The sequence below is a fragment of the Rhipicephalus microplus genome, chromosome 1 (assembly GCF_043290135.1).
Source record: "Rhipicephalus microplus isolate Deutch F79 chromosome 1, USDA_Rmic, whole genome shotgun sequence".
Classification (NCBI taxonomy): Eukaryota; Metazoa; Arthropoda; class Arachnida; order Ixodida; family Ixodidae; genus Rhipicephalus; species Rhipicephalus microplus.
The window spans coordinates 226,112,139-226,138,617 of NC_134700.1; the positions used below are offsets into that span (position 1 = coordinate 226,112,139).

At 47.3% G+C, this 26,479-nt stretch overlaps 1 protein-coding gene across 7 annotated transcripts in view; it reads right to left on the bottom strand.

Moving 5' to 3' along the window:
• Positions 1-26,479, bottom strand: part of ctrip (E3 ubiquitin-protein ligase ctrip) — a 125,897-nt gene that overhangs the window by 93,696 nt on the left and 5,722 nt on the right. For all 7 annotated transcript variants that reach the window (XM_037412410.2, XM_037412408.2, XM_037412414.2 and 4 more), the window contains exons 5-9: positions 19,504-19,788; positions 9,363-9,437; positions 8,044-8,139; positions 4,568-4,848; positions 3,568-3,660 (exon numbers count right to left, since the gene is read on the bottom strand). In XM_037412410.2, the coding sequence (XP_037268307.2) occupies positions 3,568-3,660; positions 4,568-4,848; positions 8,044-8,139; positions 9,363-9,437; positions 19,504-19,788 (830 nt within the window). The remainder of the gene's footprint in view (positions 1-3,567; positions 3,661-4,567; positions 4,849-8,043; positions 8,140-9,362; positions 9,438-19,503; positions 19,789-26,479) is intronic.

Below are 26,479 nucleotides of genomic sequence, written 5' to 3' on the forward strand. Positions count from 1 at the left end.
TTGCAGAGTCAAAAGTCTATGATGCTGTCCATATAGAAAAAGAAGACTGCACTAATCATGTGGCCAAGAGACTTGGCACCGTGTTACGGAAGCTGCATGTGCCATTACCACGAGGGCAGAAAATGAAAGAGCCAGCCATTCACATGCTCCAAACATACTATCAGATTGCCATAACAAGCAACAGGGGGAGTGTACGGGATATGTACACTGCAATATGGGCTTCGTACTTCCACTCATGCTCTACTGACAATGCTGGCAGCCACAAGTTTTGCCCTGCAGGAACAGAGCCGTGGTGCAAACATCAACGCGCTGAAGCACTTGGTGAACCTGCACCACGCCACACACCTCTCCTGACAAAAGCACAGGGATTGGCTGTTTTGCCCATTTATAAGCGGCTAACTGATGAGAAGCTCCTTGCTCGATGCATCAAAGGGAAAACCCAGAACGCATCGGAATCCCTGAACAGCAAAATTAGGCTACTTTGCCCCAAGACTAAGTTTGTCTCCCGAACGGTTGTCGAGACTGCCGCAGCTATGGCAATCCTGTGGTTCAACCAGGTTCATGCTACTTTCGAGCACATCCTGGAAGAGCTCAACATACTGCCATCTAGAGATCTAGTTACTTTCAGTGATTCCCGCGATGCGAGGCGCATCAAGAGAATGTTTGAGCGTCTGACAGCAGAAGCAAGGGCCCACCATCGTCGTGGAGTGAAAAGGGCACGGCTAGAAGAGAGTGTTCGCAAGGACCGTGAGGGCACAACCTATGCTGCAGGACAGTTCTAGTAACTTGCAGTGCTTTTCAAAGTTCTGTTGAACATTATGGCCAAAGATTATGCATTTCTAACAACTCTGTGATAAAAAAAAAAGGTTTCAATCTTTCAAATGCGTTTTTCTCCTTTTGCTGTTTGGTGTGATCTGTGCTTCTTATACACGCTAGTTCGTATACTTAGAATTGTCATACCTCTATGAAATTTTGCACATAGCATGATGAAGGCCCATAGAGTGCAAGTATCTATTCAGATTGTCAGTGCTGCTTGATTATGTTTTTCAAAATTTACATAACATTGAAAGCCCTTGGCAACTAGAGCCATAGTAAATTTTTCTATTTTATTATTGTATTTCACCTTTTTACACACAAAATTTATAGTTTTTTGCACTCTACAGTTCCAAAGGATTATAGTCAGCTATATCTGCATGCTTTATCTCAAATTTTTATAGGTCAGAATTGTTGCATAACAATGGCCATAATTTTGCAGTATCTGACCTGCAGAAAGAAAACCAAGCAATCTACATGAAAATAAATGACATATTTGAAAAGAGGAGAAAAAACTATTAGCATGCCAATTTGTGTTAAATTCAGACTCTTATTAAAGAAAATCGTTTCTCGAGTAGCATCTCCCCTTAAAGTACCGTATTTACACGATTGTAAGACGACCCTTTTTTTCAAATTTGACAATCCAATGTTGGGGGGTCGTCTTAGAATCGTAATCGAACCATGTACCTTAGAATCAAAATCGAACCATGTATTGTCATCTCGAATAGTTTCCCGCTCAACCCAAAGCGCATAGTTTTCCGCGTGCTTATACAAAAGCTTTTCTTTTTTTAGCATCTACTGCGCGCATTACGAGTGCCTTTATGACGAGTGCACGGCTCTTGAGGGAGCACCGGTAATCGATGGAAGAGCCGCCGTAGGGGGGTATTGGTAGTTGACGGAAGAGCTCCTCTTTGCGATACAATTTTCTAAGCGGGCGCGTTGCCGCGTGCTCCTGTCGCTTGTGTCCACGACCGGCTCTCTCGAGTCACTTCTGTCTGACATGAGTGCCGTAGGCTCGAAGAACACTCGGCGCTCGAACACTCGGCACTCGGCGGTCGTCAGGAAGCCGCGAACTTACGCCAAGCGGGCGTGTGAGGAGAGCCTCCCTGGCTACTGTGTGCGGGTGGGTCCTCTCCGCATGGGCGGCCGTCCCACGCGATGCCGTGGTGCGGTCGTTCGCGAAGTGCGCACTTGACGACGACGTGCTGTGGGACTGCAGCAGCAATGACGGTAGCAGCACCAGCGAGGACGACTCCAGCGACGATGAATAATCCTCCGCAACCACGTGAATAAATTTCCCTTGTGTAAAATGCGCGCGTTCTTTTTTTTTTTTTTTTTGAGATGCGATTTTGGGGGGGTCGTCTTACATTCGAGTCGTCTTACAATCGTGTAAATACGGTAACAATGGAATGAATTCTCTAGAAGACCTTATTGCCTCACGAATTCAAAGCCGCAAAAATTTTAAGAATCCGTCCGGTGCGAGTGGAGTTACAAAGGTTTGTCGCATGCTGCAATTGCATTATCTCTTCTCTCGTCCGTACAAAAGCGCTGAAAGCTAAGCAGGGAGGGGTGGCAGGGCAAAGAAAATACTGTGCCTCGTGACCTTGGGCACATTTTTTTTTTCTTCGAACGCGCACCTTTTCAGTATGATCGCGCGCGCACGCGTGAAAAGTAGCGGCCTTTCGCGACTATCTCAGTAACTTGATTTTTCGGTCACAAACGCACAGACAATTTTTCGCTCACAACCAACGGGGCCAACGCCGCCGGCAGGTTTTTTGTGACACGAGCTATTTAACGCTATCGCGTTAAAAGGCACTCTATGCCTGGTTTTCAGAAGTGCGCGCTGAGAACATTGCGGTGGATGGCCCGATGCTGATCGCCAAGGCCAAAAGGTTTGCCACTTCACTCGGTGAAACAACTTCACCAACAACAGCGGGTGGCTTCACAGATTTAGGCAGCGCTTCAATATTGTTGGCAGAACCATTTCTGGCAAAAGCAAAGCTGTCAGCAGCCAGACTATCCAGCAGTGAGTGACGAAGGAGTGGCCGGAAATCTCCGCGAAGTTTCCTCTCGCAGAAATCGTCAATGCCTGGCGAGACGTGAAGATGGACACCGTAGTACACTGCTTCCGCAAGGCAGGCTTTGAGACGGCGGAACTTGTGGAAACCGGAGAAGATGACGACGACGAGCCCATAGAAAACGTGTTTCGCTAGTTGTAATAAGAACGAGACTAGCGTCCTCAACATTTCAAAAACGAAGAAGCAGGCCAAGGTTAGCAATGTTTTTTCACGCAAATAAATCATTCTCTTGCGGCGTCTGTGCGGATTAGTTGTCATTCTTGAATGCACCTATTGTGGTGATAATCCGCTACAGGTAAGCTCTCAGGGCCTCTATTTTTTTATATCGAATTTTTCATATATCGAACTAATTTGCGATCCCCTTCGAGTTCGATATATCTGTGTTTGACTGTATTGTAATGTTATCACAGTCGCAAGCAGATAAATGTATGTAACTTCACAGCCGCATACGCGAGGCATAGTCCGTGACCCAGGACATGATGAACGTGTTAATGAGAAACTGCAGTAGAAATATGTTTCATAGTCACAAGTTACAAAATGCATTGACTCCTCTGGGCGTACGCTGGTGCTCTGAAAATATGTCGTTGCGGTGAGAATTTCGTTCCCTCGGGATTTCGTTATTGCGGGTTTCGACTCCAGCAACTGCATTGGACTGGAGTATGAACATGTTCCTTACCGCGTGCAGGATAGCTTTGCTATGCCGCCGAGACAGCATCTCTAGTGCAGTAAGAGACTGTTCAGCAACGTCCATGCACTGTATGACTTGGAGCTGAAACAAAAAGAGCATTACAAGATATTATTCGACCACTAAGACGAAAAAGCAAGCAATTTTACTCTGAACACATGGCTTCAGCAAATGTTTCACATCAGTTGTAATTCCCTGCACACCAGAGATCCTTGAAATTTCTGACACAGGCAATGGGCTTCAACAGGGGCTCACTTCTTGAAACATATCAAAGTGCAAAATGTGCAGCTGAAGCTACTGTGCAAATTTGAGAGCTGGAACACTAAATATGAATGTCAGTGTGCACATGTGAAGGAAGATGAGATTCATTTAGCAAACCATCAATTCAACATACTGGTATGGCAGAGACTGACGACCAGAAGTAGTTCAAAATGAACTTGCTGCATTAATATAAAATAAACTTGCTGAGGATGGCAAAAAATGTTTACCATGTCTGTGAAAATGCTGTGGTTCCAAAAAAAAAGTAAAATTTCATATAGTAAAGTTTTAATAAGTAAAATTATAGTGCGAATCGAATAGCAAGCACTATAAAAGATATTTTAAATTTAGAATATTCCCACGCCCTTTTGGAAAATTTATGATGGTGGGTCCTGTTCCCCATTCTCAGATGTTATGAGCTTCAGCAAAATTATTAAAATTCTGAAATTTAACGTGCTAGACCCACAATGAGGCCATGAGGCACATTGTAGTGGGGGGACAGTTTTGGCCACCTGGAGTTCTTCAAGGTGCACTTAAATGCAAGCAACACAGCTATTCTTGCTTCTCGCCCCCATCTCAATGTGGCCACCAGAGCATAGAATAAAGCCCACATCCTAATTAACAACGCAACGTCTTAGTCGCCAAGACACTACAGTGGATAATACACGCTACTGGAATTAACTAGCTTTCAAGTTAATATCGTCAGGATGCGTACTGCTTCAGAGTGACGCACCTTTTCGAGGAACGCCGGCAGTGCGTCAACGACGACAGCTGAAGAGCGAGGCAGGGCTTCCATCATGTAGGTGAGTGCACGGCAGGCGTGGTTCATGAGGTCGAAATTGTGCTCAAGAGCGAGCAGAGCTGTCAGGGCAGGCACCACCTGCTTGACGGGGAATCCCGCCAGGGTGTCCTCGTTGCCCATGACCAGAAGTTGGCACATTTCCATGGTGGCCTGCAGCTGCTGACCCTCCTCGCCACACTGCAGCCCTGCCAGCAGCTGCTGTGCTCTGCTGCCTGCCCACAGAAAAACACACAAAAAAACATACTCATCAGCAGCTATTTTAGATAGAACGTTTAATAATAAAAAAGTGGTTGATTTGATTGATATGTGGGGCTTAACGTCACAAAACCACCCTATGATGAGAGACGGCATAGTGGAGGGCTCCGGAAATTTCGACCACCTGGGGTTCTTTGACGTGCATCCGAATCTGAACACACGGGCCTACAGCATTTCCACCTCCATCGGAAATGCAGCCGCCGCAGCCGGGATTCAATCCCGCGACCTGCGGGTCAGCATCCGAGTACCTTAGCCGCTAGACCATCGTGGCGGGGCATGATAATGTCGCAGTTTCACCAGAAAGGTAAAGCAATGAATGCGATAGCAACATATTCAAATGTTTTACAAAGCAAGGCTAGCATTTTTAGGAGCAGTATTATTTGCAATACCACAACAAGGCTCTTGCGTAGTCACGGCGTTGACGAGAAGCACATCTCGTGGGCAGTGCATGCTGGTACTAAGGGCTATACTTCGTGTGTCGCCACTGGTGGCAGTTTGTTATGTGTAGAGCACATCTACCGTATTTACTCCTGTAATGAACGCACTCGCATAATAAACGCACCCTCAACTTCCGTCATAGAAATTTTGATCTTTTCCCCCCGCGTAATAAACGCACCTTCTGCATTCATCCGCTGCAGCCCGCTAACCCACACCTCCTCACCCGTTAGATCTCTTCAGTTTTTTATTACTTTGCCGCCTCTTTCGACCACCTCAGCTCGCTGCCTCCCCCTCTTTGCCTGTTGCTGTGCGAGTGCCGTATTGCTTTTCTTTATATCTGTAATAAATGCACCCCCTACATTCATCCGCTACAGTCCCACTAACTGACACCTGGCACCTCCTCGCGCGTAGGATCTCTTCCGTTTATTACTTTGGCGATCCTCCTCAACCACCTTGACTCATTCCCTCCCCCCTTCGTCCATTGCCGCAGGCCTATTGCTTTTCTTTCTATCTGTGCGGGCACATCGCAGAAAAAATAGCCGCAAAATGTTTTTGTGGCGTGTGTGGGGGCCTCAAGGGACAGCTTGCAGAAGATAGTGCCATCAACCATCGAAGATGAGTAAAGTGCAATAAAGAAGCCGTTTCCAAACAATGTACGCGATGTAAATTGCGAAAGGCTAAGCGATCTAACTTTCGTCTTCATTCCCGCATTTTTTGCTCCTCCTGAAAAGTTTTCTTAAAACTTACTCCGTGTAATAAACGCACCCCTCAACTTTGCTCCAATTTTTCGGAAAAGTGCGTTCATTACACTAGTAAATACGGTCTATGTGGACGGCCGCTCCAGGTACACTTTTAGCACCGTTTTTTCGTATCTTACCGTCAAACAGAATTGACACTGAGAGCATAGACTAGATAAATGAGAAACTGCATCTCACGATGCGGAAGATTCAGTGGCAGACAGAACCAAATTGGTTTACAATGAGTGTGGTTGCTTGATCATTTCCAATGGTTGTCAAGGTTTATCTCCTAGGATCCAATCTGCACATAGCTTACATCAGTGGTTTTCAGCCATGAATGTGTCGGGGACCCTTGTATACTCGGCGACAGCTTTTCTTGACATTGGAGCGAAGGCTACGGAGGCGGGGCCTCCGCACATTTGTGTTACTACGCGAGTAGTCCGGCAGCTTGCAGCCGATTTCGGTTCCAGTTTCGGTTTTTGCTTGCTTGCTGCGCTAGTGTGTTTAGCAAAATGTATGCATGCAAAATGGGAACGTCAGAGTTAAACTTTGATGAGAGAGCATACATGCAGCTAGTTACTGTGCTGTTTATATACTGGTACATATAAAATTTTCCGTTGTTCAGAACGTTTTCCCAGCATTATTCAGCCTGTATAACAGTGAAGTTTAGGTTCCGTGTTCAGCCCAGTATATACGGATACACGCCACACGTAATCGAATGTTAACGTTTACGGTATTGAGCCCTGGTACAGGCAAAATGGAAGGCCGGTTGCAGCACAATCCGGCCACGGGCCTGTCTTGTTTCAGTTTTGCTGTATTCGGTTTGCGCCCTCAAAGGCTGTCAGCAATGATTGGCGCAGACTGCGCCTCAGTGTTCGAGAAGCCTCACAATTGTTGTAGATCGTTATTAAGATTGCGCGCAAGACGCGAACATTGAAGCTTATTTCAGAGCTTGCGCGGCCACCAGTGATAAGGCTGGAAAGTTCGATGCGTGATGTATAAAAGACGGCGCGTCCCAACGATGAGCAGCTTTTCCACGGCCGATGCTGTGCTCGCCGCTGCAAGAGCAAGCAGCAGACGCAGCCGGCGTGCGGAAAACGTGGTGCCGCCCAAGAAATAAAAATAAAAAAAAACTAGGGCGCACGATAACTTCTTTTCCATGAACAGCGTCCCATACTTGTTCTATCTTTATAATGAAGAAAGTTTTATTTATTCGGTCCAAGTAGCTATTAGAATCAGAAAATAAAATAGGTACTATTTCCTGGCGCGCGCGCATGCAGGCGGTTCGGCTCTATACTTTCCACAGTGCTGTCAAGAAAAGCTGTCGCCAAGTATAGACTGGTGGAAGTGATGGGGGGACCCCTTGCAGCGGAGGGAAGGAAGGAGGAGTAGGTAGGTAAATTAACACAACCAGAGCGTGAAACAGGTGCCTTTTATTGCTACCAAAAACGTCAAACGTGCCACATCACTTGATTTCACTTGGTGGCACAGTCACACTTAAAGAAATATGCGGGTGAGGGATTCTCGGATCATACCCCTTAGAGTTCCCAGAGCCCTATTTGAGAACCACTGGCTTACATAACCTGTAAATAGGCTGGCTAGAATAGGCTGGCTTGTCCAGAGGCTGCACAGTGACTGTCATCCTTCCAAAAATCAAGAAAACATGTGTGTCAGTTCCCTGAAGCTTTTTCACAAGGAACTCGGTGTGCCCATGAAACGAACCCTATACTAGTATTATTGAAACCAGACGAAGACAGTCAACCCATCAAGGACGACACAGCATTTCTATCCATTCCTCTTTCTGGCGACGGACAAAGACAATCTCGGGGAAATATTACCGACACTGCAGTGCGATGAAATATAAAGCGAGATGGCAACTTATAACCATGGTCCATGCATGCCAGTGTTGCAGCTAGTCACACGTGTCACTCCCAGCATGCACTATACACACTGTCCCAAAGATGTGCTAGAACTCACTGGCACTGCTGCCGATAGACCGGTGCAGGAAGTGCTGCATGCGTGGACCAAGGGCACCAAACAGGTGAGGAGGCAAGCCTCTGGCTTCTAGCAGGGCTGAAAACAAAAAACAGTAGCAGAGCACTCATCAAAACTGTGCGAATAAAAGCCACAATAAACAGATCATTCTGTACTTCATTTCATACGCAGCACGCAAACTTTGCAAACAGTCTGGCCGAAGAGGTCTCTGCATGTCACCATACAGTTCTATTAATCTGCAGTGCTCTGTGGGGTAAAACAACTTCCTACAATACAACTCGTATCCCTAACATTATGCCAAGTGCTCCATTGCGCTTCAGTAAGGAACGGTAATGTATCAAACTCTGAGGGTTGCGAAACAGAACAAATTTTATCTGAAATCTGCACATCTTACGCTCTTTTTCTGAATTGTAATCTGTGGAAACTTGCAAACAAGTTTCACCAAGGCAGTGCCAAGTGCAGATATTTACATTTGTTTCACACGCACATGTGCAAATGATCCACAATGCTTGCCTTTGTTCGGCACTCATATTCTTGTGAGTGAGGAACTTTCTAAACTTCCCGCTGGCTGGCAGTTGATCAGGAGCTGCAATGTAGTTGGTCTGCCTGACGCTGGTACACGGGCTACAATAGGTCACTTTCCATGCTCAATGGTTTCTATGGTATTTGTTACATTGCACATCTTGCACCAAAGTAAAGCAAAGGTAGTTTTATCAACCACTACAGATGCACCAACGTGCACTATTGGTGCAACCACGAGCAGTAAACATGCTTTTCTCAAAGCACAGAGCCAACATAATGCTTTACACCGTACTAAACAATAAATAGGCATAGAGCATTTTCGACATGCTCACACAATTACCACTCAAGACTGTGACAATGTACAGATCAGTTCTTTTCAACCTGATACTAGCAGCGCTGGTACCATTATCACTTGTTCACAGCAAGAGTGCTTCGTGCTATTAAAGAGTGCATATGCTTGTCGGAACTAGACAAAGAGTCCAAATTGTCCAAAAACTTTCAGGGCTAATGAGGGTCGCACTGACATTTCACAGTACCCATATCTTTCATATCTAACCCAACACTCTCTCTCTCACAAATGTTAGCAGCAAGACAAATCTTTCTAGTTTGCGTACTGCTGCCTGCTACGTATGAAACCCTTCGAAAAACAATAACTTTACAAGCACTCGGAGCAATGAAGATGTGCCATTTTGGATGACACACCGCTTTCCAAGTGCTCTCTAGCAAAAGATTCAGGTCAAGTCTCACAACATTTCAGCAAACTGAGCACAAGTGCTTACCTTGCAATCTTCCCATCTCGTTGTCATCAGATTCGCTGTCGGCTGTGCCTGAGCTGTTACCAACTCTACTGGCAGCTGACAAAAAAAAAAAGTACATTTTTGAGAAACAAGTTGTGTTCTCTAATGTGGTACAAGCACCAATTTGAATATATAAGTTCTAAAAGCAACGGCCTGCAAAAAACACGAATGCAGTGCCAGATGTATGCCAGGGTCAGACATGTTGCAAGTAGCCACAGGGCTCTTATGAGCACCCAGTATTAAAATTGCCCACAACTCTAAACAGAGAGTCTAAAACACTATGCCAGGTACTTACCGTATTTACTCGCATAATTTGAGCACCCCCTAAAATTTTGCCAGCTTTACTAAAAAAATATTTATTTCCACATTTTGCACTGCCTGACTCACCAGAGCCAGCTCGCGGCGCGCGCATGAAGAGACTTTGTATTATAGGATGTTCAGACTGGCACGCACGCACCTCGCTGAGCAGGCAAGCGCAGTCAAACTGGTTCGGAGTGCGAAGTCCCTTCGTCCAAGGACGTCCCCCTAACTATGTCCCTAGCATACCATACCCGAACACTCAAACCTGTTGACGGGTCGCCGTCGGAACTTCTTAAGCGTTTGCCGCCCTCAATCTCCCCATTTCTACCACCGTGAAAATGCACACTCTCATCACAACACAAACGAATTCCTGCATCAGAGGTGTGCGAGGGCCTGTCGCACGTTCTGTCACCCCAGCACGTCGGCGCTGCAACACACGCACAGTTGATTTTCAAAGTTTAGGTTTCGCCATCCACCAGTCGTATCTTTATTCCTTCCTTGTGATGGGCCACAATTGTGATGGGCCACAATATATACGGCAAAATTCAAGCTCGCTGTTGTAAAGTTTACGGAACAAAATGGGAACCATGCCGCCGCTAAGCACTCGAACAGCGCAAAGTTCTTTCAATGTGTGACAATTGGCGCAATCGGTACGAGACAAAGCAGAAGAGCAGAAGAAGCAAGTTATTGGGACGTTTGAATCTATGCACTCGGGCAACGCGCAAGTGAATAATGGGTGCTGTCACAAACGTCAGTGGAGGTCGACAGGCAACACATTATACTCGCCTAACCAGACCTTCCCTTTTCTTTTTTGGGTGTGTTTGGTACTCTTTGGCTGAGTGAACCAGCATTGGCACTGCAGTGTCGCATTATAGCAAAGTGATGACGTCGTGCATCGCTCTACCTGTGATCGTCTGTGGCAACTGCAAGACACCTTTTCCGTAGACGAGGCATGGGTAGCCATGCTGGAGCATGAGTTTCCCAAGACTGAAGTAACAGCGTTTAGCGCTTGCAGACCCTCACAAACATTGCGAGAGGTCAGGTCACACTTTTCTCAATTTCCAAGTATGTTTGTACGCTCAAGCCACATCACTTGCCCAAGCTCAACTCGGCTGCAGAGTGGCTGACATACGCCCTGATACAGCTTGTGCACACTCGACAGCATCTCTGCAAGGGCAACCAATACAGACTGGCATGAATATTCTAGTACTTCGAATGTTCAAGTCAGTATTACAGTATTTGAATTTGCTTTGAAACAATTTTAATTACACAAAATTTTTAAGTATTGAAATGAACAAATGTACATGTATAAACTGTATGTAACCACCTGTAACCACCTGTAAAGGTGGTTACACTGCAGTGGAGGAGTTCAATGCCATGAATACACCTTTTCAAAGAAAATCCGCACTCCTGCGAAGCCCCACTTCAAGATGTTTTCAACATATTCATGTTGCTCCGACATTGATTAAAAGAATTTTAAATTTAAGAGCTTGTTATACCGGCTCATATGGCTTAAGTATGGTAAATTTTAAAACAAAACATATTTTATAGGTCATCACTCGCATCCTACCAAATTCAAGTCCTGCTACTATTCAAGATTCCCTCTGGTACTTCACTCTAAATAAAAGATAATGACATTTGCAGATGCCTTGCTTTATTATTTTAAAATTACTGCGTGAATCAATTGGGTCACGACAATATAACTCATTTTTCTTTATAATATGCAATATATACTACTCGAATTCAATTCTAAACTGATTGACCAAATCACTACTCGCTTCAAATTTGCTTAGAACCTAAACTTTGCTATTTGCACAAGCCTACTATAGAGACATTCCACGGGCAGTCTACAAGGAGATAGCATATTCATTGGTGCATCACTCACAATCACACGAGTGAAGCGTCACAATTTTTTTTAAATAAATGTTTTACCTAATGCGCAAAAACTAGGCTTCCACAAATACTCAATGTCTTGGACATACGACAGATTATTAAGACATGCAATATGACATTCGGCTAAAATTTTATTGCTGGAAGCTTTCCAAGTCACTACCCACCACTTTGTTGGCGGAAAAATAGCCCGGCAGCCATTTTTAAAGCTGTTTGGGTTCCTGAAGGCCTAAATATTTAAACACAATGCCCCTTATTGTTAAACGTGTTTTTCACCGCGAAATTCTGGCTGTTTCTCGCAAGATTTGCGCTGTTGAGGACGCAAGACCGTACACGTCGACCGTCTCAAGCCCTACTACGACCCCCTCATTGTGCCTACTCCTTGAGTCATCAGGATGGCTACGAAAGGATAAGGCCGAATTCGGAAGTCCCCCAGCACAGCCGGAAAGTTGACAAGCAAGCTAACGACAACTTGACAGACACTATGATAGTCAGCAGTCAGGCTTATCCAAGTACAGGCTGAGCAACTTTCAAAACCACTGAACATGCCACAAAGAAGGGACAAGCACAAGAGCACAGCAGTAAACAAATCAAGAACCATTGTTTTATAATAGAAAGTCACAGTCCACTGTTTTCTGCTCTTTTACCTTTATCATTCACTTTGCCCCTTTCCTCAGCATGACGTAACTAAGCAGAAGTAATTTCTGGTTAACCTTGTGTACTTCTGCCTCTCTCCTCAATAATATGGCAGCACAGTTGTAATGCAGCATATTGGACTATTGGGAACATGCTCATGATGGCCAATGCAAACAAGACAAGCGACTGAAGAAATTACTACACATTCAGCACCTGTCCAGTGTACTTTCTTTCACCTCTAGCCTCGTTTCCTATGGCCACCATGACAGTGAGGCTGCTGTTGACATCAGAATTGGTAGAGGTGCTGACAGCCCCTGTAATGTTGTTTGTGCCACGTAGCGCACGTGTCTAGCGCAGAAGCCGTATTTTGGGGTCACAACTATTGAGCAATAAGCGGCACTGTGTTTCCGAGCGTTGATCACGACTATCATCATAGTTAGATCGGGAGCACCGGCGGTGACCCCAGCGGCAGGCCTTGGTGGCACACGAGTTGATTGAGAAAGTCTCTTCGGCTGGTGGCGTTTGGCACATATGGTTCTCTCTTGCAGTGGGACGTCGGTGCACAGCACCGCGGGCCGTCTGCCAGGGCCCTTGTAGAGAGTCAGACGTTAGCAACACCGACAGCGGCGTTAGCGTCATGTTGTTGGGTGTTGTCACTTGTGTAATATTGTGTAAGGTTGTTCAGGGTGTGAATCAGAATTGATATATAATTACTTGGCTGACGATATCGTCAGTTCAAAGCAGTAAATATATGTGTATTGCTTGGTTTGCTCCGACCGCGTCTACTGTGTCCATTCACTCCAAGAGCCTAGCACTCACCATCACGAGATCCCACACTGGCTACTTAACGTGGAGCTCTTGGAGCATTGGACAACAATATTTCGCGGTTCGGTGCAACCTTTTGTTTGAGCTGGGGAAGAGTAGGCCTTGGGGGGACTTCCATTGCTAGCTTCGGCAGTGTGCTTTGTGGAGAGCGAGGAGATTGGTGGTTGTGACGTGTTTGACCTTGTCGGCACATTGAGTTTTTTTTGCTTGCAAGTGCTTTTTTGTAGTTGTTGGTTTTCAAGAATGTTGTTGAGAAGAGACGGGAGCTATGCGGTCAGACTTTTGGGGTGAGCAAAGCTTAAAGCACGTGGATTGTATGCGAGGCCCAAAGCAAGCAAATACGGAAGCCTTGTGGGCGGTCCGATTTTCTGTAAATAGCTTCTTCTATCTCTTTGGACTCTGGGAGTCTGGCGTCGTTGCTGTCTTGTCTTGCAGTTCGATGCCAGAGCGTCGCGACACCGCCTGGGACGGTAGACGCCAATCGCTCAGTAAGCTGCTGTGTGCGGCGAGTGATAGGGCCACCTTACAGAGTGAATGTCTCCTTGCGGCTACCTCTTCTGAGCCTGGACTGGATGCTGGGTGGATGCTGGTTGTTGTCAAGCGACTCTTAAACCTAAGGTTCTGCGCAGCCGTCTGTCGCTCGTGGCACAACTAGATGGATTGTGATGTTAAGGTGCTGCACTCTGCTTCCTTCACTATTATTTTTTTTTTTCATCTTGAGATGCACGAGTTAGGAATAGCGACTTTTATTTTATTTTTGAGCTGGGCGTCTCTGCCGCCGCCGATGCATTAGCTAGCAGTACTGACCATCGTACCACGTGGGCGAAAAGCCCGAAGCTCCCTTCTCTAGGCCCTGCTCCATTGTTTCTGTCGAGTGTTTTGGAATGTACGCAGTGGCAGTGATGTAATCCACTGCTGGCTGTCTTCTGCACATCGTCAGCGCCGCTGGCCAGGAATGCGGCCATGAGGTTGGGCGATTGGAAATGACTGGGACCTGCGCAACTGCCTGCAGTCCCGCGCCCTCGTGAGTGCTGGTCGCAACCAAAAGACGTGTCGGCGCAGGTGACGATTCCTCGCGCCGACGGCAACGTTGCCGTTGCGGGACGAGTACTGGGGTGAAGTTGCCGAGCCGGACAGTGCAGCAGTGTCGATCGGCGGAGTGTCGTGGTGCACGGACATTTTTTAGAGACATGGGCTGTCATCTTTTGTTGGAGCTTGAGTAGCTGTTTTTTTTTTTTTTTCATGCTGCTGTTTTGTCGGGATATGGCTTGAATTAAGGTTGGGAGCATGTAGAGGTGCCGACACTCCCTGTAAAGTTGTTGGTGCCGCGTGGCACACGTTTCTCGCAGAGAAGCCGTATTTAGAGGTCGCAACTATTGAGCGGTAGGCGGCGTTGTTTGCGACCGTTGATCACCACTACAGTCGAACACGGATATATCGAACTCGAAGGGTATCCCAAATTACTTCGATATATGAAAAATTCGATATAAAAATATAGAGGCCCCGAGAGCTTACCTGTAGCAGATCACCACCTACAACAGGCGCATTCAAGGATGAAAACTAATTTCCCACACACGCCGCAACATAATGACTTATTCGTGTGAAACAGACTACTTATCTTGGCCAGCTTCTTCGTTTCTTGAAATGTTGAAGATGCTAGTCTCAATCTTATCAAGGCTGTCCAGGTGCGAGAGCGCGGTTCCCTCCATGTGGCCTATACAACAGCGTATAATGCCGAACGCTGCCGCCACACTTCAGTGGCACAGTACCGTAATTACTCGAATCTAACGCGCACCTTTTTTCCGGTTAAGCGAGTTCATAAATCGCATGCGCGTTAGAATCGAGTACGAACAAAAAAATTACGGCAAATTTATTGCCATCGGCAAATCCCAAATGGCTGCCCCCTACGTGCATCGGCATGGCGCGTCGGCCATTTCTGCCTATGTGTTTCCCATGTGCGGCACTTCGTACGTGTGCTGAGGAGTTCGTCATCTAGTAGTGCATTAGCATCGACGGCGTGGAAGGGCCGACTCCAAAACCTCGAGTGCACCCCGATGCCGCTTTTTAAAAAAAAAAGTCATCGCGTGTGCAGAAACGGACGGAAATCGGGCCGCATCGCAGTCGTTCGGAGTTCCCGAAACGTGCGTGCGGGACCGGCGGAAACAAAAGCAGAAGATTGTCGACAGCAAAGCTTCACGCAAAGGCTTCAGTGGACCACAGCAGGGTCGGTTTTCGCAAATTAAAGAGCTGCTCGGCGAGTATGTGCTTGAGCAGCGAGCGGCACAGCGGCCCGTGACGACAGCACTGCTCCAAGTGCGGGCTATGCAATTAGTCTTAGAAAAAGGTCTAATGCGGAGCCAGTTTAAAGCGAGCAGGTGCTGGCTAACTAACTTTATGGAGAGGAAAGGCTTTTCCCTCCGAAGGGGAACATGCACATGCGAAAAGTTTTGCGGAGAAGTACGATGAAAAGCTTCACAGTTTTCAGAGGTTCGTCCTAAACTTGCGGCGCAATAACGGCTACCTGCTTGGGCAAATTGGGAATGCCGATCAGACGCTTCTTTACTTCGACATGCCTGGCACCACAACCGTTGAGAAGAAGGGGGCGAAGCAAGTTCGCGTGCTGACATCGGTCCACGGTAAAACTACAGTGACGGCAATGCTCTGTTACACGTCAGATGGGCACAAGCTTCGCCCGTACCTCATATTTAAATGAAAGATGCTCCCGAAAGGAGTCGTTTTTTCGAGTGGTGTGATCGTGCGGGCCAGCGAGAAAAATGGGTGCCCGTTGCAATCGGGTGCGCGTTACAATTGAGGGCGCGGTAGAATCGAGTAAATACAGTACGTGTGTAGCCAGCACCTCAACCAGACGATCCTCCTAGTCACATGAACTGTCGGCCTAGACATTGCAGTTCGCTTCCACGAAGTGGTCCGCAGGCACTTCGTGTGGAACAGCTGCCGGGAAGCGGGATGACAACTCGCGAAACGCGTCGTCTATGCGCTCGTCGTCTTCACCAGTTTCCACAAGCTGCACGGTCTTGAAGCCTGCTTTGCAGAAGCAGTTGACCACTGTGTCCGTCTTCACCTCTCGCCAGGCATTGAAGATCTCCGCAGGAGAAAACTTCGCGGAGATTTCCGGCCACTCCTTCGTCATCCACTGCTGGATGGCCTGGCAGCTGACAGCTTCGCTTTTGCCAGAAATGGTTTTGCTAACAGTGTTGTAGCGCTGTCTAAATCGGTGAAGCCACCCGCTGTTGTTGGCGAAGTTGTCTCGCTGAGTGAAGCGGCAGACCATTTGGCCTTGCCGATCAGCATCGGGCCATCCACCGCAATGTTCTCAGCGCGCACTTCTGAAAAACAGGCATAGAGTGCCTTTTCTACATTCCCGTGGGCAGAAGCATGCAAACGACAGGCTCCCGACGTTCGCTCCTCCGCCGCCTTTGCCTTGGTATCTGCCTTGTTTTTCAACAAGGTACTCAAGAGTGCTCCACGATATCCTGAAGTCGTACGCGACGGTCTAACATTTTTTAACCACCTCAACACGCTGAATACCGTAAAAACCGGACTATAGGTCGGACCGCAATATAGGACGACCCCCCAAAACTTCGAATCGTAAAAAAAGAAATTTAAAAAAATCGCAAAGTATCGCGGCACACCCTTACCTTGATAAAAACGCAACGCAACTAGCTGCACTGTGGTAACATTCATTTTTATTTAGACACTGTTCAATGCTAGGAGGTCACGAAGTTACTCGGACTCATCCGAACTCGAGTCGGATGATGTTTGTTTTTCACTAGCGATGTCCCAGAGTGCATCGTCCTCTGTGCCGTCTAACGCGTTGCTGATGCAGCATTTGCGGAAGGATTTGCGAACCATCTCTTCCGGGAGGGATTTCCAGGCTGACGACACCCAGCCACAAACGGTTGCGAGCGGTGGACGCCGTAGGCGGCCAGCGGGGGTCTTGGGATTGTCTCCCAGCATCCACTCACTGTAGAGCTCGCGCACGCGACCTTTAAACGGCTTGTTCAGCACAACGTCCAGTGGCTGGAGTATAGATGTCAGTCCCCCGGGGATGACAACAAGATCCGTCTTGCCATCGGACAGCGATCGCTTCACATCGGCCGTGAGGTGACCGCGAAAAGAGTCGAGCACCAGCATGCTCGGTCGTTGAAAAAGGGCACCGGGTCGCCGGTTCCACACGAGCCGGATCCATTCAAGCATGAGGGATTCGTTCATGAACCCCTTCTCGCTTGCCCTCACGATCACATCCCGAGGGAAGTCCTCCTTCGGTAGCGTTTTCCTTTTAAAAATAATATAAGGAGGCAGCTTCTTTCCGTCTGCTGTACACGCGAGCATCACGGTAAACCGCGAATGCTCGTTGCCCGTTGTCAATAGCTTCACTTGCTTCGCTGCTTTCTCGGTCACAGTCGTGTTCGATGGCATATCGAACCAGACCGGAGTTTCGTCAGCGTTGCCCATGTGGCCCATCATGTAGCAACGCTGTCGACGAAGCTCGATGACGAAGCGCTGATACTCCACAAGCTTGTGCTCGAACTCTGCGGGTAGTTTTTGGCACACTGAAGTACGCCGCCGCAGAACAAGGCCCTTCCGCTTCATGAATCGGCGCACCCACGATGGCGAGCCCTTGAATTGCGCCCTCGTGAGCCCCGAGTCGCGCGCAATCTCGAGCGCTTTCACGCGGATGCACTCCGTTGTCACGGGTAGCGACCTTGCGCGCAGCTCCCGTACGAACTCGACGAGTGCCGTTTCCAGTTCGGGGTGAACTGCAGTCCGTCCACGAAACGACGTTTTCTTCTGGTTGCTGCAACTTATGATGCGCTGTTTCTGGCTCCTCCAGTATCGGATGCTCTTCTCCGTCGGGCCGAATTCTCGTTGTGCCGCCAGGTTGCCGTGGGCTTCCGCATATTCGATGACTTTTTTCTTGAAGCACATCGTGAACTGACGTCGGCTGCCACTCATATTGAAGGAGATAGCCTCAGATGGGGATAATGAAACAGCGCAAAACCACCGCAGCCACCCTTGCTTCGCAATCGGGACAAACAAAACGCAAAATGGGCGTCGCCCAACGATGCTGTTGCTGATGCTCACGATGGCAATGGAGCCTACCGACTTTTGTCAACCCATTGTTGCAAGACTTCCATAAGTTTTCTGCCAATGACCGGTATATAAGACGGGGGTCGACTTTTCATCGCGTCTCTTTGAAAAAAAATTCGACCTATATTCCGGTTTTTACGGTAGCCTTCAACATCGTCGCAAGGTCAGGGGTCCAGCACTTTTTGACGCTGGCCATAGCTACACGAGAAGTAGACAATTTAAGGAGTCTGCAGCGGCTTTGCACACCACGCACGCAAAAGAGAAATGCTGCACATGGTGCTGCATCCAGAGCTGCGCTGTCGTCGGAGATCACAGGGGCACAACCGGTCGGCCCGAAATCTAGCGAGCGAATTTAAAACAGCAGCAAAAATAAAAGGTGAAATAAGGAGGATGTCGACTGCTTCGTTTCTGCTCTCTGAGCAGACGTGTTCGCGGAAACAGCATGAGAGGGAGAGAAAGGGAAACGAAAAAAAAAAAGCTGTTCCGCAAGTTAAAGAGTGTGCAGTCAGAGCCCTCTCGTTCTTTTTTCGAGCATTTAGGGGGGGAGGAGGCGTAGTGCCGCACAGAGGTCGACGGGCGCTGCGAGTACCAAAGCACGCCTTTTAACTAGCGCGCAAAGCTGGGCTGACGTGTATATCGCGGGAGGGGGGGGCTAGTGCCGAAGTGCACCTTCCAGCTTATACGGCGTTCGATATATTTGAAGGTAAGTGAAATTACCATTCGATATAAACGTGCGAATTTCTATACTTTTACAATGAAATTTCAAAGGAACTAACTTGCGAGTTTGATATACCTAAAATTCGATATATGTGGGTTCGATTTAACCATGTTCGACTGTATCATCATCATGGTTAGGTTGGGAACGCCGGCGGTGACCTCTGGCGGCAGGCCTTGGTGGCGGCACGAGTGGATAGAGGGAGTCTCCTCGAGTGATAGCAGTTGGCGCAAATGGTTGTCTCTCTCAGTGGGACCCCGGTGCACGGCACCACGGGCCGTCTGCCGGGGCCCTTGTGTTGAGTCAGGCGTTAGAGACACCATCTTGTTTGTCATGTTGTTGAGTGTTGTCACTTGTGTAATATTGTGTAAGGTTGTTTAGTGTGTGGATCACAATTGATGTACAATTATTCAGCTGACGATATCGTCATTCAAAAAACAGTTAAATAAATGTGTTTGGCTCGGTTAGTTCCGAACGCGTCTGCTGTGCCCATTCACTCCAAGAGCGTGGCGCTCGCTCTCCATTTCCAGACCCCACAGTATCAGACGCACCACAACATTGTGTTCAAATGCTTCAAACAGCAGAATGAGATGTCTAGACACTGGGCCATCTTGGCAGCGGAGAAAAAAAAAGGAAGAGACTGACCGGGTGGCTGGGAATCGGGTGGCGGCAGGTGGTGATTGGAGGAGGAGGAGGCGGCCCCTTGGTCCATGGGGCCTCCTCCCGAGGGTGCCCCCCCGGCCAGCTTGGCCCCCCGGCACGAACGCCGCCGACTGCCGCTGCCACTGCTACTGGCACACGACCCCGTGGTGGCCGCCTTGCCGCTGCTGGCTGCCCCCCGGGCCCCGCCGCCCCCCTTGCTGGCCCGGCCGCCCGCCGCCCCACTCTCCAGGGCGCAACCCTTCTCTGGCCGATCCCCCCCGTGGCCCCCTAAAGGAAAAGAACACAAAGACCACGCTGTGTTACAACTTTTCTCAGCGTTGGCAACTTGAGAGAGAAAACTGCACCTTAACCATCACAGGTTCGAATCATAAGATACACACAAAAAAAGGCTTCCATAGAGCTCATTTGTAATACACACAGCAGATACAGAACACTGCACTAAACTACAAACTATCTCGAGACCATCTCTGCATTTGCCCAGCAGGACAATGCCTCGAAATCGTATGGGATTCCATCAAGTAAAAACCACACACTCCATCCCATTTAATGTTTTCGGAACAAACTGGAAAGCAAGCATTTGCTGAAACCACCTATCAAGACATGCAAGTTATGGGCTTACAGATAAACATTACTAAGTGAATTGTAAAAATTTCCAATGAAAAACCACTAAGGGCGTCCACTAAGTGAACACAGACAGACCAGCAAGCTTCCTTTCATAGTTTTTTTTTTTTTTTCACTGAAAATTCGTCTTAGGCACTGAACCCAGAATCAACTGTGCCAACTTTAGGCTCACTTATACATAAACCCCCGGCACGAACACCGCAAGCAAAAAAAACACCCAAGCACCAGATGACAACTATGGATTGTGAAACTACAGAAACATGGTGCAATACTGATGTGCTCACTGTGCCGCTGAGTACGATGCGGCATGGCCAGCAAAATACCAATTGCTGCCACTAAGCAAGTACATGCCGACTCAATTTTCAACCGCAAAATACGGAAGCCCATAAAGACCAAGGAGTGGAACCAGTGAGGCTCTAGCTATGTCCCCACCTTTTTTTTCAATTGAAAAGCCTCATGGATCTTGCACAGAGCATCAATTAAACCCTACCGAAAACTAGCACATGAGAAAATGTTTAGAGATTGTAGAGTTTTATTCAAGAAAACAATGATGCGACCAGAAGCATCCATGATGAAACAACAAATTAATTTTGGCCCATTAGCTTGCGCAACGTCCAAGTACGTAAGCATTCCAGCATTTTGCCGGATCAAAATATGGTCCTGACTCGGGAGCCTATTAATGCTGCTTCATTATCACACACATCCACACATGCATACACAGTAGATTATTACGTGAACTGCTTCTAAAACAGAACAACTGCTTTTAATATTATTGGTTTCATGCCTGAATTCTGCACCTCTGTTCATCTCTCAATTTCCGATGGAGGCGGAAATGTCGTAGGCCCGTGTGCTCAGATTCGGGTGCACGTTAAAGAACCCCAGGTGGTCAAAATTTCCGGAGTCCTCCACTACAGCGCATCTCATAATCATTTGGTGGTTTTGGGACGTTAAAAACCCCACAAATCAATCAATCAATCTGTTCATCTCTCAGTAAACGAAGCTCCTGTTAAGGGAACAGGGTAAACCCTACACCTGCCATGTATTTTAGGCCACGTTTATGTACCTTTTGCTCCATAACCATAAGAGCTACAGTAATTATTTTACTATCATTATGATCTAGAGCCATTCCTCTTCTTAGTGAAGCAGATTTATCACTGGAAATTATATTGCTCATTTTTAAAATTTTTTTTTTACTCCAGGTACCTAATTATCCCTGGATAATAGATATTAGGTGTCATGTTGCAGAAGAGCACTTCCTTACACAATAATTCTGCTTCAGCATATTCCCTATTAAGTTATCTAAATGCTTGCTGAAATCTATGATTCTAGATACTATGGTTGCTGAGAGAAAAGGAAGTACAAATAAAGCATGTCATCAGGTAATTGCATTAAGTTAAATATCTGTGTTATTTCAAAAGTACAACGAGATAACAGCAAATTGAGCAATATACCACAACAGCAAATTGTACAAGATTAGTGAACCAATTCAATAGGCACCAGCCATATATTCTTCACCAATATTTTTTTTCTTGTGTTGAAACATCTTGCCTGAAGAGCCTCATTTGTCACCTGCTATTCAGCTGCGCTAGCATAGTATTATCGACGCAGTTCAAGGGTGCGTAGGCCCCGCACTGGGCAGTGCTATAATAAGGGCTATATTGCCCTTATTAAGGGGAGACGCGGGTCTTAAAACGGCAAAAAATAGCAAAAAAGTCGATTTTTGGAAAAGTGCATTTTCGCGATGTTTAAACATTCAAGAATCCCTCCGCGAAGTCTAAAAGTTCAATTTTATTGGGAAATAATAAAAAAGTGCGCTTATGTGACCCAAGGTGGACGTGAAATTGGAAAAAATCGGCCCAAAATGTTCGAAATTCGCGCCGTCGCCACGTGCGAACGCGGTGGCCGGGAGCCGCCATCTTAGATTTGTTTGAAAGCTGTTTTCTTTGTGCGCATTTTGCGCCCTTTCAAAATGGCGTCGGTGGGCTAGAACTGACGCTATCGCGTCATTCCTGGAGGACGCGTTCGCGCCGCTGATTGGCCAAAGCGCGCACACCCCCCGCGCGCTTCGCTCCTATTGGTCTAGCAGCGAGCGGGTTGTTTTTCGCGCGCTCTGCCTCGGAGCCGTCGCCGGTTGCCTCTCTCGCGTTTCGCTGTGTTTGTATATCTCTGTGGTTTTATCGCGCCGCTGTTTACGCTTGTTCGGCCGCTCGCTCGACAGCGTGTGGTGAGGTGTCACCTTCCCTGCCCGAATGACTAAAGGAGATCGTCGTCTGAAGGTTACGACGCGTGAGGCGTTCGGCAAGACTCGAAAGCGGCCCTGGAATGCGCGACGGAAGGCGGCGAGGCCTGTCATGCTGCCCGAGTTGCCGGTTGCTGCTCTGCCTGGAGGCTCTGCCGGATCGAGTTCCGAGCTGCAACCCAACACATCAGGCGTCGACGCTTCGTCTGCCTCAACTTCGCGTGTTGCCGCAGATCGTATAAACACCACTTTCTTCACACCTGAAGAAAGCAGGGAGCGCACAGCGACCGCCGGTAACATAAAAACGCGCCTGGCATCGAAGTCTGCAACAGAGCGAAAGTTCGAGCTTCTGGGTGTCGAAATGAAAGAGGACGTCAACGACAGCGGAACTGAATTTGCAGTAATGGCTTTGACCGTGGTGCAAGAGATTCTTGGACTTATGCTGTGTCCCGGGTGCGGCAAGAAAACTGTGGCACTTTCGAAGGACCCCACCAAAGATTATGGGCTTTGTGTCAAGCTTGTGGTGGAGTGCTCCACTTGTGAGATGCGCTTAGAGCGATTTTCTTCCCCGAGAGTCGCCGGTGACGCCAGGATAACGCCGTTCGAAGTGAACGTCAGAGCGATGAAGGCCATTCAGAGCATCGGCAAGGGAGCAACAGCCCTCTCCGATTTCTTTGCTGTAATGAACATTTCTCATCGCGGCTTACACCACAAAACTTTCCAGGGCCACATGAACATGATGGTTCAGGCATGCACCAGTGCTGCAACAGACTGTGAGGCCGCAAGTGTGGTTCAAATCAAGGAACTCTACAGGGACTTTGGCAACCCACCAGGCAACATCGACGTGATCTTCGATGGAACTTGGCTGACGCGTGGCCACAGTTCACACATTGCGGTCGGGTGCATCATTGAAATGTACACCGGGCTTGTTGTGGACCACATTGTCTTGTCCAACTTTTGCTTGGGCTGCTCACTAGGTCCAAAACCCAGTGAGCAAGGCTACACAGCTTGGCACACAACACATGTGCCAGACTGCCAGAAAAACATTGATTGTAAAGCCGGGCAAATGGAGGTGCAAGCTGCACTCATTATGTTCCAGAGATCTCTAGAAAAGTACAAGCTGCGTTACACCACGATGCTTTCTGACGGTGACAGCAGGACTTTCCATGCCTTGACCGAGCAGGCTGTGTACGGCTTCATCAAGGTAGAAAAGAAAGATTGTGTGAATCACGTACACAAGCGTATGGGAGCAGCCTTGCGTGCGCTGGTTGACAAGAAGAAGGCCCAAGGTGAGCCACTTGGGGGAAAGGGACGGCTCACCCAGGAGAGAATCAAGAAAATTATGAATTACTACGGCTGGGCTTTGAGGAGTCATAAGAATGACGTGCCAGGAATGAAGAGGGCAGTTGAGGCAACCCTGCTCCACATGTCGTCGACTGACGACGCCCCGAAGCACGATCTTTGCCCCGAAGGGCTAGAATCTTGGTGCTTTTATAATCGTGCTGTGGCAAAGAACGAGGAACTCCCACCACACAAAAACAGCTTGCCCAGCTTCGTGTGTGAAGCTTTGGAGCCAATCTTCAAGCGGCTGAGTGAAGAAACCCTCTTGGAGCGGTGCAACGATGGCATGACTCAGAATGCTAGCGAGTGCCTGCATTCTGTTATTTGGGAGCAAGCACCAAAGACTAAGCATGCCTCGCTTCACAGTGTCCAGAGGGCAGTGGCCGAAGCCATCAGCCGATTCAATCAAGGTGTGACGAAAAGTAACACTGTCATAGCAGAGAAACTGGGCTACAGTGCTGGTAGCCATGCAGTGCGCCGAAGCCTCGAAAAGGATCGTCGACGAATTCGCATGTCCAACAAGGACCACACAAGCAGGAATGCTGCCACAAGCAGGCTTGCAAAAAGGCACAAGCCAGCAGCAGACTCTGCCTACAGCCCTGGGCTACTATAGGTCTAGGTGTGACCAGTGCTGTGCAGGGGCGTAGGCAGAAATTTTTTTCGGGCGGGGGGGAGGGCGGGGAAGGGGGGGCAGGCAGATGTGGTCGAGTGTCATTTTGTGCTGTGTATGCCATGGCAAAAAAAAATTCCGGGGGGGGGGGACGGGCCCGGTGTGCCCCCCCCCCCCCCGGCTACGCCACTGGTGCTGTGTGCAAAGAATTTTTTTTGTTATTTTGAATTCTGGAATTTTGTGTGCCAAAACCATGATGATTCTACTCTATTTGACCAGCTGGGATGCACTGTAGCACAAGTACAACACAACTTTTTTGCTTTTCTCCCCATCTAAATGTGGATGCCACCACTGGGATTTGATCTAGATTTGTTTCCTTGCTGCCATAACTGTGCAAAAGGCATATTTTGTTGTCACCATGAACATTGAACTGCTTTATTTGCACAGGGAGATCTTTTGTGTGCCTTCTGTTCAACTAGGAACCACAAGTGAAGTGGGTGGTGCTGGCTTTCTTGCATCACTTTCAATGACTGTGCCTGATGTTACATAAAATATCTCAGTGTTATTTCTGCACAGTGACCACATATTTACCATGAACTTGATGCTAAAGAACAGGGCTACATGGTGATGCAATTTATATTGCCAGATTTCTAAGCTAATAAAAGTTATGGTGAACCGAAATTTCAGATCCATTTTTCTCAGCTTTGTTTTTTTGACCATCGCACACGTCCTTACGGAACATTTTCGCATGTTTTTCCTGAGTACAAGCAAAAAGTTTGATATCGAAATGTTCATGCTGAATGGATCTAGCCGGTGATGCTATTCATTTATTTCTAAAGTTGTGTGTTAAATTCTAGTTGCCACCGATTATAAATGAAAATTAGCGCAAATTTAGCAATCAACTATACATATGTTTTTCTTGCATTATAATTGGGCTGAGAACAATAAAATTAGCATCACCGGTTAGAGGAACTCTCTGGCATTCTCGTCATATACTTAGTTTTTGATTTTCACCAAGCGAAGTTTTTGAAAAGCCTCGTAAGAAATCGACCTAATTTCTGTATTAAAATCTTTGTATCTTTTGTTCTAATGCAGCTATACAAAATATAGTTACATATTTGAAATCAGCAGAAAAAACTGAACAACACTGTTAAATATCATTTAATTCCCTCCAAAATTAACAAACCTCATTTGAGGACCCACGTCTCCCCTTAAAAGAGAACACAGCATCAAGATTGTACATTTAGTGTTTGGTGCCCAAGAAAACCGTTTCTTTTGAAAAACGCTCCCACACGACAATCCAACAACTTGTTATGGCTTTGAGTTTTTCCAAGGAGGCATTTAGCAAGTAAATCTGGACAAGCTACATCCAGTAATTAGGCTTAACAACGGATGCAGGAACATGTTCTTTATGAACGAATGGTTCACTGTTCAAATGGACTTTGTTGAATTTACACCAAGTTTCGGCGTCCTTCGAGCAAAGTTCGTGGAATTGATTGGTATCCTCTGATGCCATGTGGAAATATGTGGACCAGACAGCTTTTTGCATGTCCTCGAAGCTGGCTCCAATTCTTTTAATGGCCCAACGATAATAGTCTTGGTGCTTGCCAATAATTACACCACTTAGATGTCCCCAACTAGATATTAATTTCTCGCCAGAAAGCTTGATGTCTCTACTACCTTTAGTTTTTGCAGTTCTGGGCCGATCATTTTCTGAATGTGCAAAATGCACTCTAGCTTGCAAACACAACTTCCCCATATGGCTATGATGCTTGAACTGCAAGGATTCCCTTGCTACATAAGTGTAGGGGCATGGCAGGCCGCTGCACAAATTTTGAAATATGTCATTTTTAGACAAAAAACAATCGCCCATTACGCAAAAAAAAAATGGAGTTTTCAATATTCTCGCTTACTCTGTCCCCTTAAAAATGGAACACATTTTCTTGGTCCCTTCACGTTCTGTTTAACACGAGTCCACTGCAAGACCACACCCATATATAACCGACGTACGTGTATGCGTGAATAAGGGAGTGCTAATTTACACACAATTGTTTTATCACAACGACTTGTGAACTAGCCTAACAGCTACTTCTACCAAAACATTGCTGTTGAGACTCGGAACCATATCTACAACCTTGTGCTTGGCA